We start from the raw sequence: 14,852 nt of genomic DNA, 5'->3' as shown, positions 1-14,852 counted from the left end.
CTTTCCTTAATCACTCTGATAATCCCTGGCCTAATGTGAAGAAAATAAGTGTTTCAACACTTGCTTCTTAGACTTACTGTAATACTAATAAAATAATACATATATATGTCTATAATTTGTCCTTAATAAATGTTAGTTCCCTTCCTGCTCCAGTCCTCTCTAATATATTCTGCAGATGCAATGTTCAGCTAATTTCTTGTTACATATTTATAAACATTCACTTCCATACAGCTTCCTATGGACATTTCATAAAGTGTAGGATGCTTTTTAAAAACACAGATTTCCAACTGCAGAAACTGGTGCAGACCAAACCAACTGAATCAAAATCTCAGGGTGGAGACTTGCATTTTGAAAGGCTTCTTAGGGGAGTCTGATGCACTTTAAAGCATAGAACTCTCCAGCCTGGGGAGAGGGAGAACGTATAAAGAGAGGGAATCTATAAATGTATACAACGTAGTAGAGTAAGTCATACAGATATGAAATAATTAGCAGGAGAAGGCAGGAAAGTACTAAAAATACAGATTATAAAATTTTAATGAAATATCTTATCTAGCATCCATGACCTATTGAGGAACAAGGACAATAGGAAGTAAAGTGCACTTTACTGGTATCTGCCAATAATTTAACCCTTAGCAGTAAAACAGTTGGTTACTCTAGGAGAAACTACTGCAAATTGACCCATTTGTAAGTTAAAATGACATCAAGTAGTGCAGCGTGAATAACGGGCTGTTCCATTTACCAAAGCTTACCTACCTATCTATCTATCTATCTATCTATCTACCTATCTATCATCATCTATTTAAATGAATGGTTGGCACAGAGGACTATGACCCAGAATTTTTCATAACAAGAGGCTATTTTCAACTCTTGTTTTTAATGGTCATCAGTCAACATGATCCTATATTAGTGGGAAATTTTTCTCATCCTTTCTAAATGCCTTTTCTTAGCACTCTTGCACATTAATTTTATAAGCATACAGTAAGCTCAAATTGGCTAAATGTCTATGTTGTTATGCTGAGTATTTATGCAGAGCCTCTGGCTCTTGATAACCAATGCAAATATGTATTTCTTACAAATTAAATGACCAAGTTGTAAAACTAGTAATCCATGAATTCTTTGTATTTAGGTCTATCTTATCATAATTGTCACAAGTAACTATGTTGGATAGTAAAAAAAAAGTGTATTGCATAAACTAGGTCATTAAAAGATGGTTAATACATATATTTTTAAATTAAAATAATTTGATAAGAATACAGACATATTGCAAGGATTCTAGAGTTTTGGTTTCATTACATCTTTATGGACTATTCAGTATTTGAGCTAGTTTTGACCTCTCAGCAAGGCAGTGTGCTGTAACAGATAAGAGTTAGGATTGCCATCAGAAAATACGGGTTATGGTCCTGCTTCTGCCAATTAGTAACTATGTGATTTTGGGGTGAGACTTCTTCCTCATTTGACAGTGAAAGTTACTATTCATAGATATATATATATATATCTATATATATATATTCATAGATATATATATAAAATATGCCAGAAACTTTTTAAGTGTTTTATTGGCCTTATGCCATTTAATTCCCATAGTAACTATGGTGTCCTCTTCCTCATTCTATAGAAGAGAAAATTGAGGCTCAAGGAGATGGGTAATTTTCTCTAGGTCAGACATCTAGCGAGTGACACTCAGAAGATAAACTCCATTTTATCTGTCTCCAAGGCCTGTGGAATCAACCACCATAAAATATTACCTCTCAAAAAGTTATAGTTTAAGAAAATGTATATCATATATCATTAGTTTTTTTAGAATCCACAATACATGATATAAATGTTAGTTATTGTTAAGAGGTCAGGTAAGTAGGCTTGTTTTTTACTTTTCAGATGAAGGGACCTTAGAGGATGAATCAGCTTGTATAACAAACCATTCCAAAACTTAATAGTCTCTACATAGTCTTTTCTTTAGTTCTTGATTCTGTGGGTCAGTGCATCTGGGCTTGGTTCAGCTGGACAGCTCTTCTGGACACATGTATAAGGGCAAGGCAGTTCTACTTCTGGAGATTAGCTGGGTAACCTCCAGGGGCAGAGATGAGAAGTTTTAGCTGTTGGTGCAGGGTGCTTTATATCTTTTAGGGGTTTATTTCTTTTAAATCCTTATTGTATTATGTCCTCTTACTTGTTTTCTAGTACTATTTTTCTTTGTACTAAAGAGGTGTGTGTGTGTGTGTGTGTGTGTGTGTGGCCGGGGGTGTGTGTGATGGTATATATGTCTCTCATCATCAAGCAGGCCAGCTAAGGCTTGTTCTTGTAGCACTAGGGTAGGGTTCCAAGAAAGAGAGAGAGCAGAAGCACACAAGACCTTCTGAAGCCAAGGCTTTGAACTGGTACAAAATCACTTGCACTTTTTCTATTGGCCAAAGCAAGTTACAAAGCCTGTATAGATTCAAGGGCTGGAGAAACAGACTTAATGGGAGAAGATGCAAAATCACATTACAAAGGGGCATACCTAAAGGAGGGGATGGGAACTTCTGGCCATCTTAAAAATTTACTGCAGAGAAATTTTGCTTATGAATATGTTGCTTTCTGAAGGTGAATAATATTTAAATAATCATTATACTGGACTTTAAAAGAGTTAATTTGTTAAAGTGTTAACATTTGACAAGTATGTCATTCTGACAGTCACAATGTGGCTTTATGAGATCAATCCACATTTCTGGTGGTGATGTAGCACAGTTTCTGTAGCCTTCTGTGATGCTGACTCAAGGATATAAAGGAAGCAGTATTTCAATTGCTTCTCTGCAAGAGGTAATGTCCATACAGTCTTTTAAATCCTTGCTCTACACAGACCAACAAAGGAAACCACAACTGTTTTTTCCTTCTCAGTTTTCCATTGCCATCTTTCAAAGGTTTGCTTCCCCGCCGTCCCACACACTTTTATGTGTGTTTTACAGCAGGATCAATGGAGTTAGTTAGCTGGAGGGGTTTTCTGTTCTCTCCTGTCTTATATAATGAAGGCTGGGTATTTGTCTTAGGATCTTCCCCTCTTATAATGACCAGGAAAAAAAAATGCGAGACTATTATTTCATTCACTGTTTCATTTATCAATTCTCCATTGATAAGGACATCTCATCCTTTTACCTTCCCACATTCTTATTTTCAAATTTATCCAAAATCTTCTCTAATTTCACATCTATTTCTTTATGAATCACAAGAAAATTCTGAATTCTTCTAAAAGATGATCCTTTTGCCATTGTTATTATTTCCAGAGAGCTTATATAACCTCAGACTCAACTTGATTCATTAGATCTTTGTTTTCTCCTTTCCCCCATGAGTCCTTTGCATTATTTTTCACTTTTCTTTTGGTTTCTATATGGAGCCTTTCTAATACAAACTTAACATTATCAAGCTAAAAGCTTTCATTATTGATTCGTGCCATCTGTAGGAGTTATCTTTCTGGAAGTCTTGTAATTTAGTGTAAATACTTCCTCCATTTAAATTAACAGGGGTAATTTATGTAAAGCATTTTGCACATAGTAAGCTCTCACTAAATGCTATCTATAATTATAAATGCTGCTGCTACTACACTTACTATTACTAATTTATTTTAAAGCAAACCATATGCCTTTTTCTCCCTATTGAATTTACATTAAGCTATATAAGGAACTATCTAGACAATATGAGAATGCATGTTAGAATCTGAACATAATTTTTCTTTGTAAATTTTCTGGCAATGGAATTTACTATCACTGCTACTTTTAGAAATGCCTCAGTGACTGTGCAAAACTAGAATCATTCCCTCAGTATTTAAGCTTTACATTTTTTTTGCATGTTAGTAAAATTTATATTTTCACAAGGCTAGGTAGGTTATTATTACACATTTACTGTCATATTGTTAGTAAATTTCTTATAAATGTATACTTACCATATTTTCTTGCATTAGTTTCCTAGACATTAGTGGCCTTCCAAAGACTTTTTAGTTTGTTTAGTTATTTACTGTCATAACAGGTAGTTTTCTTTAGTGAATTGTTTATATTTAATTGCCTGCCTTGCAGCCCTGTATATTGCTAAAACTTTTTCATTAGTAACTCACAACTCTTGCTCTTTCCATAATGTCAATATCAGTATCTGTTTTTCAAAGAGACTTCCTCCTACATAAAACCTGGTGTTTTACCTACTCCATGGACTTCAAGTTCATGCCTATCAATCTATCTCCATGGACTATGGTCTCTCTCTTCCTTCCTTCCTTTCTTTTCTTTCTAGAAATACACACACAGACACAGAAACACATAATCCATTGGTGGTAAGGTCTGATATGGGCTGCTCTGTGTCTCAGCCTTCCCCTCAAACCTCCCCTCCCCCCAAAAAGAGACGTGGGAGTCCTAACCTCCAGTACCTCAGAATGTCATCTTATTTGGAGATAGGGTCTTTACAGAGGTGTCAAGTTAAAATGAAATTATTAAGGTGGCACCTAATCCTATATGACTAGTGTTCGTATATAAAGGAGAAATTTGTTCACAGAGACAGGCATGCATAAAGGAAAAATGATGTAAAGAGACACAGAGAGAAGACAGCCATCTATAAGCCAAGGAGAAAGGCCTTGAAGAGGTCCATTTCTCACAACCCTCAGAAGGAACCAACCCTGACAACACCTTACTCTGGAACTTCTAGCTTCCAGAACTGTGAGATAATAAATTTCTGCTGTTTAAACAATCCAGTTTGTGGTGCTTTGTTATGACAGCCCTATCAAACTAATACAAGGTGCAATAAAAATTTGAGAAAGGGAGAAATTGGCTAAAGAGAGCATTGCTTCGTTACTTGGATATCTGTAGCTTGTCTTTTTAGCTTCCGATAAACCTGAATTTTTACTTGCTAGAGCATTATGTTCCTGGAATAAACTTTTAAAACTTGTTTTGTTTTATATAACCATGATGTGGTGACTGGAGACCTACATTTCACTGAAAAGAACAAGCCAGAGCCATGGATAAGACGCGAGAAACCGGACACACTTGTCACCTGTAAGTAGAGCTCTCTCCCTTTATCTGCCATTAAGAAAAAAAAAATGCAATTTGTCTTAGATTTTCTCTCTCACTTGTTGGGAGGGGTGCGGCAGCGGGAAGAGAAAGGGTGTAGACAGTGGGGTGTAAATAAGGCAGACAGACGCTCCAGAGAGGGTGGGAATACAGCTTCACTGAAGAAAAATAGAGGAACCTGGTTGGTACAACAGAGCTTCCCCAGGTCCACCCACCACCCACCGTTCCCCGAGCTCTGGGCTTTGGCGGCGGGGGCTGACGGCGAGCGGCGGGGAAGGGACAGCTCCAGCAGCGGCTGCTTAGCGGGGAGAAGCGAGACCTGCAGGTCCAAGTCGGAGCCGGGTGGTCTCACCTTCGAGTGGGTGAGCTCTCCGTACCTCGGGTCAGCTCCGCGGCAGCCAAGGCCGGCTGCTCTGCCGGCTCCCGGCTGGGTCGCGGAGCGTCGGCTGGACCCGCCCCGAGCTCCATGGTCCGCCCGGCCCCGCGCGATGGTGACTCTGGGCGCCGAGGTCGGCGCGGAGCGAGCCCACAGCAGCTCGCACAATGAGGCCGGGTGGCGCGGCGCGCGGCCGGCGGGGGCTGTCTCCGCGAGCCCAGCGCCACGGGAAGCGGCCCAGCCACCTGAACCCGAAAAACGCCAACAAGTAGTTTCTCGTTGGAGAAGGGCGGCTCGGCTGGGTGTCGGGACTCCGTCCGGCTGCCCGGAGCACCTCGTCCACTCGGACACCATAGCAGAACCACTTTTCTCTCGGTCTCGTTAAGGTACCTAGAGGCGGGAGGGCAAGGGGCTGATTTGCCGGGAAGGGCGTGCTGACCCGGCAAGGCAGGCATCCCCCCTCCGTTCCGCAGTAGGATTGGAGAGGTGAAGCCCAGGGGAGAGGTGGCTGGGAGATCGGAGACGGGGACACTGTCAGCCAGGACTCCCAGCTCGGGGATGCAGGGGGTGTGCCTCCAGCAGCTTTTCCCCGGGCCTCGCTCCTCCTAGAAAGCACCCCTCCGCCCCCAAGACGTTTGCATTTATTGGGAAAGGGGGATGGGGTGGGATGCACTGATCACTTCTGCTCCCCAAAATGGATCCTAGTCAGTCGTTTCCTTTCCCAAGTAATAATAATTTCAACAATAGCAGTATTATGAAAAGGAAATTGGATCAGGAAATTTGGGAGAGGTCTCCCTGGTGAAAGGCACCAGCAGGGACGTTATTTTTTGCTCTGACTTCCGCGTTCAGTCTATTTGCCTGGCCCGGGAAGGGGAGTAGAGGTCGCGCAAGGGGCACTCCCCGCGACAGCGGGCTGTCCAGAGTTCACCGAGAGTACGCGTTTAGTGGGGGCTCGCCGCCCAGTCTGGGAGTCTCTCACCCAACACTGCCAAGTTGCCTGGGCAGAGGGAACTCCCTGCCTAAGGGAACAGCCTCCCGGAGAGGGTAGGAGGGAGAGGGTCTCGGAATATGAGGGAGGAAAGGGACGGGGCACTGGGAGAGGACGGGGGTGGGGAGAGGGGGAGGGGAGGACTTAGGAGGGAAAGATAAGGGGTTTGGGGAGGGAGAGAGGGGGAGAGTTAGGGGCTGGGAACAGGTGAGACTTGAGAGAGGACAGAGCGCAGAGAGGGTGAAGGGTGAAAAGATGGAGACAGAGCAGAGGGAGAAAGGTGTGAGGCGGGTAAAAGGTGTCAAGGAAGGTCAAGGAAGATTCGGACTGCTATCTCCTCAGTTCTCTAGAAACATGGGAAAGGTATGATGCTTGAGGCGGGGACAGGGCTGGGCGCCAAACTCATCCTGGGAGGGCCCTTTGCCCCTCGCCTTTCTGTCAACCCTGCATCTTGGGACTCTCGGGCTGGGAGTGGGGGTGGGAGTCACAGCGCGGCTCCGCCGGCCAAGATCTTTAACTTGGTGCTGTGTTCGCCTCCCCCCAGTCATGTCTAAGGCACAGAGATGGGCAAGATCGAGAACAACGAGAGGGTGATCCTCAATGTCGGGGGCACCCGGCACGAAACCTACCGCAGCACCCTCAAGACCCTGCCCGGGACGCGCCTGGCCCTTCTCGCCGCCTCCGAGCCCCAGGGCGACTGCCTGAAGGCGGCGGGCGACAAGCTGCAGCCGTCGCCCCCTACGCTTTCGCCGCCGCCGCGACCGCCCCCGCTGTCCCCCGGGCCGGGCGGCTGCTTCGAGGGCGGCGCGGGCAACTGCAGCGTCCGCGGCGGCGGCGACTACCCCCGGGGCAGCCGCGAGTTCTTCTTCGACCGGCACCCGGGCGTCTTCGCCTATGTGCTCAACTACTACCGCACCGGCAAACTGCACTGCCCCGCCGACGTGTGCGGGCCGCTGTTCGAGGAGGAGCTGGCCTTCTGGGGCATCGACGAGACCGACGTGGAGCCCTGCTGCTGGATGACTTACCGGCAACACCGCGACGCCGAAGAGGCGCTCGACATCTTCGAGACCCCCGACCTCATCGGCGGCGACCCTGGCGACGACGAGGACCTGGCGGCCAAGAGGCTTGGCATCGAGGACGCCGCGGGCCTGGGGGGCCCCGACGGCAAGTCCGGCCGCTGGAGGAGGCTGCAGCCACGCATGTGGGCCCTCTTTGAGGACCCCTACTCGTCCAGAGCCGCCAGGGTAAGGCCAGAGTCGCCCCCTTCCCTGCTGCGCCAACTTCTCCCAACTCCTTCCGCAACTTCCTGTTCTTTTCCGCCGAGGCCTCTGGGATGGGGGCAGGGGGAGAAGAGAACAGGGTTCCCTAACCAGGAGACGAGGGGCCCCTCCCGTGCAGGGTAAACTCAGGGACTCTGGCCCCGATCCTCCCTGCTCCCTACCCCCCGCCCCCCAGCATCCCCCTCCTCTCCTCCTCAACTGCAACTGAGATTTACTTCAGCAGATGGGACCGAAAGGGCAAATGTCGGCTACTCTGGGCGAGTCTGTCCGGACCCTTGTTCTGAAACCGCTATCACACTTCCTGTTGAGTTTCTTTTTCTAACTCTTGTTCCAACGTTTTCTTTAGCTCGGACGGCCCTTCAGGCCTTCTGGTCATCACTATTGGACCTTTCCAGTGAGACCTGACACTGCTGCGCACCTGACTCCCCCAGAGCAGTGGCTCCAATTAGGGATCTAATCTGAGGACAGTAGAGGAGAAATGGAATATATGTCCGTGGTTGGGCCGGGAGAGGGTGTGCCAGGAGGTTCATTTTGTGAAAATCTCCCGAATGTTGTTTGCGCCTGTGTCCTTCCAAGAGAGAGCAGTGCTGGGTTTGCTTGTCCCCCGTGAGTTGACGGGATAGCCCACCTGCACAGTGAATTTTGGAGTCTGATGCCTTTCCCCTTGTGCTGTATCTGTGTTTTCTACAGGTTGAACCCAATTGGTCACTTTGGTGATCCTGGTTTAGTGGGAGTCTCTAAATTAAAGACTGGGTAATTTAGATTGTAGGCAACTTTATTATACTCTATAGATTGTGATCCCATCCTCAATTTTTCTTTTCAGTCTTTAGCTTGAGTGACAGTTTAAATTTAGTCCTTGATACCCACGATTAATTCTTCAAAATCCCAATGAAGAGATTATAAAAGTAACTAATAATGGTTTCTCTAGTTTTAAAGGAAAGAAAAGAAATATAAACAACCCAAAATTATACAGTATGTGAATGGTTTTTAATTATATGTGAGAACAGAGCACTGTATTTAGTTAAATCTTTGTAACTGCATGTGTCTGGTTTGCTTCTGACACCCAGAAAAGATTCCCCTTGGGCAGAATTGGAATTCTCCCAGCTTAACTTTGGCTATATCCTCATTATTGTGTTCCCCTGAATGGCAGAAGTCTCTGCATCTGAGATGTTGTGCAACTGATAACAGGTCAGAAGATGTGCTTCTGGTACCACTTTAGTAGAAGTCTGAGGATATGTTTTGTTTTCAATTTGAAATAGAATATCAAAGAGACAATTTAAAACATTGCTACTTTATGGGATCTGGTATTTAAATGCATACATAAATTCTAGTATGCCCATGTTCTCATATTTGAATGTAGAATTACTAACTTCAACTCTGAAATCTTCCTTCTAAGGCCATTCTATAAATTCAGCAAGAGTTGGTATTCAGGGAAAAAAAAGTGCATATTATTTATTTAAGTTAAATCATAGACTCATGACCCTTACCTCTGTTGTTTTGGATTTCAGCCGAGTGCTACAGTGCTCTTTCCACTTGGCAGCTAAAAAGATAATCTGCGTTTGTTTTCAAACTCATCCTATAATTTTCTTATTTTATGTGGTATAAAAAAAGACAGGAAGTTTTATTATCTTTCCTCATAATAATAGAATACATTTCATTGTAGACCAGGTTGCACAGCAAAAACTTTAAGATGTTCAGTTTTTATTATTGCTATGGTAATTGATTCTATTGATTATTGGTCAATGGCTAGACTATTGAACTGAAAATAGTTTTTTAAAAATCTTACTAAGATTTCATTGTAGTAATATTAAGGATTTGACCTGCATCCCTTTTAGGTGAGGAAAAGAACACAGATAGCTTAGAGATTAATACAAGGTCAAAGAGCCATTAGAAGCAGAATCAGCTGAGAATCATAGACCTGGTAAATTTCTTTGAGATCACCTCGTGAGGACCCTGTAGTTTGTAGATGAGGAAAATGAAGACTGCAGATACTAAGTGAGGGCCAAGGTCATACAGCGAGTTATTAGCAGAGCCAAAATTATGCTGGAGGTCTCATGACATCCCCCCCCAGGCCCTTTCCACCACAACCACTGATTATAACGGACTGTCTGGCTTGTGAAATCTCTGCATAGAGTGTTGCTCTTGAGATTTAATGCAGCATAGGACAGTCACTAGAATTCTAACTTTGAAAGGTCATCTATGACATATGTGTATATATATATATTTTTCCAGGTCTTTGGCTGTACCACCCAACATTAGAGTGCAAATATAGGATTCCAGTTTTCTTAAAATGAACCCTGTTTTAACTTTCCATTTTTATTGACCAGTTGATATGTAATGTTTTCCTTTTTGTTCAGATTGGCTAACATTTGTGGGACTTGTCTTCAAGAAAATCCCTTTTCAAATTATTAGGGGTTGCCTGAAGAATACTCAGAAGTCACCATTCTATTTAAATGTGATTTAATATTTTTGTATGGACACTTTTAGTTCAGATGATTGACAGACAATTTTATCTGACTAATTTGATAAATAGAATTACATTGGGAGGTCACTGGATGAAATTATATTTTGCATGGACATGATTCTAGGAGACATAAAATCAATTATCAAGTGGTTTGTTTTAGCTGTGGTCTTACTGCCACAAGTCTCATTCTTAATAGAAGTATTTAACTTTTATAAGCCCTCTTACTTTTCATTTTACATTAGTTCATCTTTTATTGATCTACTTGAGATGAACAATTTTAACTGTCCAAATTCTATTTTCAATTTGTTATACCTGTTTCAACATTGTCCTTATCCTTTCCCAACATTGAGGAGATTGGCTCAATTTTATAATAGACGTGTTTAATTTCTAACTTTTATGATCTAAAGTGGCAGACTGAAACAAGAGTGATAGGAACTGGATAACTAATTGAATTCTACAACATTGTATTTTTGCCTTTTGTTTTGGTTGGCATTTCCCCCTCCTCTATTACTTTTAATTTATGATGTAAATACATATTTGAGAGGTCTAAATTGTTCAGGTTAACTTGGTAAATAAGTTTATACTTTTCATTTATGAATTGTATCCTTAAGAATAGTATTCCAAAATAGAAATTTATAAAAGTTTAAATATAAGTTGTCATGGAAACCTGTTGTTCAGAAAATGAGATCAGGAAAAAGGTGAGATTATTCCGTTGATGCCATTGAGTGATATTTACAAATAGTAAAAAACAAGGAGGCATAGATGTTTTTGTAAAAATGTTCTGCATTGTATATTTCCAATTTAATGTCTAAGTTTTAGAAGGAAATGAAGCTTGTATGCACTTTCTATGAAGGCATATAATAGTAAGTGAACAGGCACCAGGCAGAAATTCTTTAATAGAACTTCTAGATTTTTTAGAAGTTTGAAAGATAATATAAGCACAAAATTTCCCAATATTACAGAGCTAAGAGTGGTTATATTAGATCTCCCTCTTCTTTTCACTTATTTTTTGGGGGAAGGAGGGAAAGTGATTGAATTAAGTTCTGGTCTAGAGTGTGGCCCTTCCTTGGCAGCATGTGTATCCTTGATTACCTGATAGACCTTTTTTTTTTTTTTTTTTTTTTTTACTCTCAAAGAGAATTTTAGAAAAGAAAAACAAAACAAAACAAAAAAACTGCCATAGAACCGTATTTCAGATGTTGGCTTTTTGGTGTGGGTCTGGATCACTTCGTATATGTTCTCCAGACCTTTATCCATATACCACTATATGCAGACAATCCTGACTATACTTGGATTATGATAGTGAATCCACCATTTTTATAATCTTGAAAATATACTTTATTAGTATTTTAAATTGTTTATTTCCACAGCATTACTAAAATATACTCCTTAAAACTATTAAAATTTAAACTTAAATATCTAGAATTGGATTCAGAATTGCAAATATGTAATTTACTTTTTATGGGCCATTTTTTCCTCTACCTCAAAGCACAAAACAAAACAGGAAAGAAATTATCTAAGTAGCTATTTGCTAGCTTTAAGTGTAACGTTTAATTTTAAAAAATTATAATAAGGCAAAGACAATTTGAGTCCTATATTAAGATTAAAGAAAGAAAGTGTATTAATTCGTGTTTTGTGAGCCTTGCTCCAGTTAAAAGAATTAATGGTCAAATATAGCTTGTTTATGAAATATTGCTCTTAATTATTAAAATTTTAGAATGTTTATTTAGTCAGTGAATACTGATTATGCAGTCACTGTACCAGAAACTATGTAAGCTACTGGGAATGCATGAGAAGATATAGTGCTTTGCCCTCAATAAGCTCGCCACTCTATTTATAATAAGATATCTCCTAAAACATTATCTATTCAATTAAAAATGCAACAAAATAACAACAAACAAAATTCCAGAAATATTATAGATGTTTTCCTCAAAAAAAAATCTCACATAGAAATATTGCCTAGATGTGCAGGAAAATATTCCTTCTAGAAATGATGGTCTCAGGAATTCCCTGGCGGTCCACTGGTTAAGATGCCCGTGCTTTCACTGCAGAGGGCCTAGGGTTCAATCCCTGGTTGGGGAATTAACATCCCACAAACTGCAGGGGGTGACCAAAAAAAAAAAAAGAAATGATGGTCTTAAGGTATTGTTAGTCTTTATTATGTGAAAATGTTAGGCTTTTTCAATCTTGATTTTTCTGTTTTTCAAAGTGATTTATACACTCTCTTTCTGCAGCATTATTGAAGAATATGTTAAACGATGTACATATACCAAACAACTGAATTATTTGCAGTGTGGTCGAGTGTCTTCATCCCTTGCATTTTAATTACAAGTTATGACCAACCATATGACAATGCAAATCCAAACTTCAGGCCCCTAAAAAGAGTTTGGTGTAATAGTCTGGTGTGTTTGCATTTGCTGTATAAGCATCTAAGTGTCCTTTGATCTTTTCCAGGCCACTAATTGTATAGTTCACAAATTAATTTTATTCTTACATTCTGAGCATTGGATAAGATCAGAGAGTGCCTCATTCAACATATAATTTTAAAAAAACAGGTAACTCTAATAGAATTGTATTTTCAGTAGTGTATTTTATCACAAACTAGGTGATCTGATCCGTTGCTGGGGCATTAGGCATGCCAAAGGTGAATAGCTGGACAGATTAGGTATGACTTTTTTCTGTTATATTTTCCCAAGAGCTCATCTGTAGAACTGAGTTGACAATACTAAATGAGAGTCAAGGAAATTTTTCTTCTCTGTCAAGAAGCTTATTTTCAAAGCAACTGAAAACAAGGAAATGTGTAGGTTTATAAAGAAATGCAGGTCAACCTTTCCCATTAGAAATATGTATCATTACTATTTATTTTTACTACTGCAAATAAAGTAAATGCAGTTTTTAGATCTCATATATTTTTCAAATTCTGAGTCATTTATCCTTTTTATTATGGCAACCTTTAAAGTATATCTAAATGAAATAGTAAAGGACACTAAAGGACTGATAACATATAAAAACAGATCTCCATAAGGAAATATAGAGTGGCAACATAATCTAAACAATAACCATCAATATATGATATAAACTTAATTCTTTTTGAAGTATGAAGGGCTTTTCTTTTGGAAGAGCAGTCAAGATTTTTTTTTTTTATGACAGGATAGCATTGCTTTTTTGCTTTTCTCATAGGTTGAAGGGTGGTGATTAATTTTAATACTCTGTAGTCAATATTTTCTCAGAAAGTGACTAAAATGTGGGTGTTGGGAGGAGAAGAGACTAGAAGCAGAGAATATATGGAAACAGCATTGGAAAAATGCCTGAGTTGGAATCCATGAGACCTAGGCACTAACCTTGATTTCACAACTAGCTGTGTGACCTTAAAGAATTTACTTCATCTTCTTGAGTCTTGATCTCCTTCAGCCTTATTCTGAAAGAAAAAAATGGGGATGACACACTGGACTAGATAAGTATCCAAACTTCTTTCCAGCTCTAAGATTTTGAGGTTTGAAGAAAAAATAAGGATAGTGATTGCTAAAAATCCCTTGGGTGGGGGGAACAGTATGTCTACACTGGTTTTGATTGTACTCTAGGGACCATCACCCTAATAGGGTAAACTAGTATGGATTTCTTTTGTTTTTTGCATTTTAACTTTCTGCCCTTCTTTTTCCCTACAGCTGTTGGGTAACTGCTGCTCTGGTTACCATAGAAACAGGTTAGCTCCTAGCTTCTTGTTTCCATTGAAAACAGCTTTCTCTCAACCACATATTGATCTCAGGAAATCATTTTGCTGTGGCTCTGTCATGAAACCCATAAAGCTGATCGGCTCTGTCATTTCCTAAGTCTAAGATTCAGTGCAGGTGTATACCCATCCACCCACAAGGATAACTGATTAGATAATCTCAGTTTTATTTCCATTTGAATAGAGCCTTGTCAAAGACACCAGCGTTTTCCCCTTCCCGTATCTTATACAGAAGGGAAAGTCTTATTCACTTGAGGATTTACAGGTATGCCTAACACATTGAAGTGTTTACAAAATAGTGTCAAATTATTTAGTCCTAATCTCTTTCACAGCTCATTCTATCAGAGTAAGCATAGAGAATGGTATGCTGTCTAGCACACTTCATAAGCTTGTATTTTAATGTACTCATTAATGAAGACTATTTCAAGAGAAATATATGTAGGTATTATATAGGGCACCATATTTCTCTTTTGAGAAAAAATAGTTTTTCTATTTCAGTGTATACATATTTACATAAAAACATATATTCACTGTCATACTGTAGATACACACTCAGGGTTTGTATATGTTTATAAAATTTTTATATGGATAAACGAAGGAAGAGACTCATGGGAGTATTGCTTAAAGTTTTGATGGAGAATATTAATTTGTATGTGTGCATGTGTATATTTATATATATAATATATACTCTTTGAATGAGATTGGTATATAAAACAGACTTCTGGTGTGCATGAGATTTAGAATTGGAAGGAAACTGGTGATCACCTGACACAGTTACCTCAACTCACAGAAAAAGCAGCTGGCTTGTTCATAGCCTTGGCTAGTTAGTGACAGTAAGCAGGGCTAGAATTTAGATCTTCTGACCCCTGGCGCTCTTTGCATTCAACCTTGATTGCTTAGTCTGGGTTGGGTTTAACGTTAGGTGCACAGATTTTAGCTTCTGGGAAGCAGTAAGTATGTTAGGAATAGTTGGGGTAGGGTCTGTCCTCTTCC

The 14,852-nt window shown here is 40.5% G+C and overlaps 1 protein-coding gene across 1 annotated transcript; it reads left to right on the top strand.

Annotated features, from left to right (window-relative positions):
- The first annotated feature begins 5,621 nt into the window (after nt 1-5,621).
- On the top strand, nt 5,622-11,255 carry KCNC2 (potassium voltage-gated channel subfamily C member 2). The gene is made up of 2 exons (XM_089921048.1): nt 5,622-5,783; nt 6,930-11,255. Exon 2 carries the CDS (start codon nt 6,949-6,951, stop codon nt 7,786-7,788), a length of 840 nt encoding a protein of 279 aa, XP_089777174.1. The 5' UTR covers nt 5,622-5,783; nt 6,930-6,948; the 3' UTR covers nt 7,789-11,255.
- Nucleotides 11,256-14,852: the final 3,597 nt, after the last annotated feature.

Source organism: Delphinapterus leucas, chromosome 11, assembly GCF_059928025.1.
Source record: "Delphinapterus leucas isolate spDelLeu-1000000601 "Yukka" chromosome 11, BTC_Dleu_Yukka2, whole genome shotgun sequence".
Classification (NCBI taxonomy): domain Eukaryota; kingdom Metazoa; phylum Chordata; class Mammalia; order Artiodactyla; family Monodontidae; genus Delphinapterus; species Delphinapterus leucas.
This window is presented reverse-complemented; position numbering and strand designations above follow the sequence as displayed.

What these genes read in the sequence shown, in the direction of transcription:
- KCNC2 (XM_089921048.1), top strand. Translation starts at nt 6,949, where the DNA reads ATGGGCAAGATCGAGAACAACGAGAGGGTGATCCTCAATGTCGGGGGC.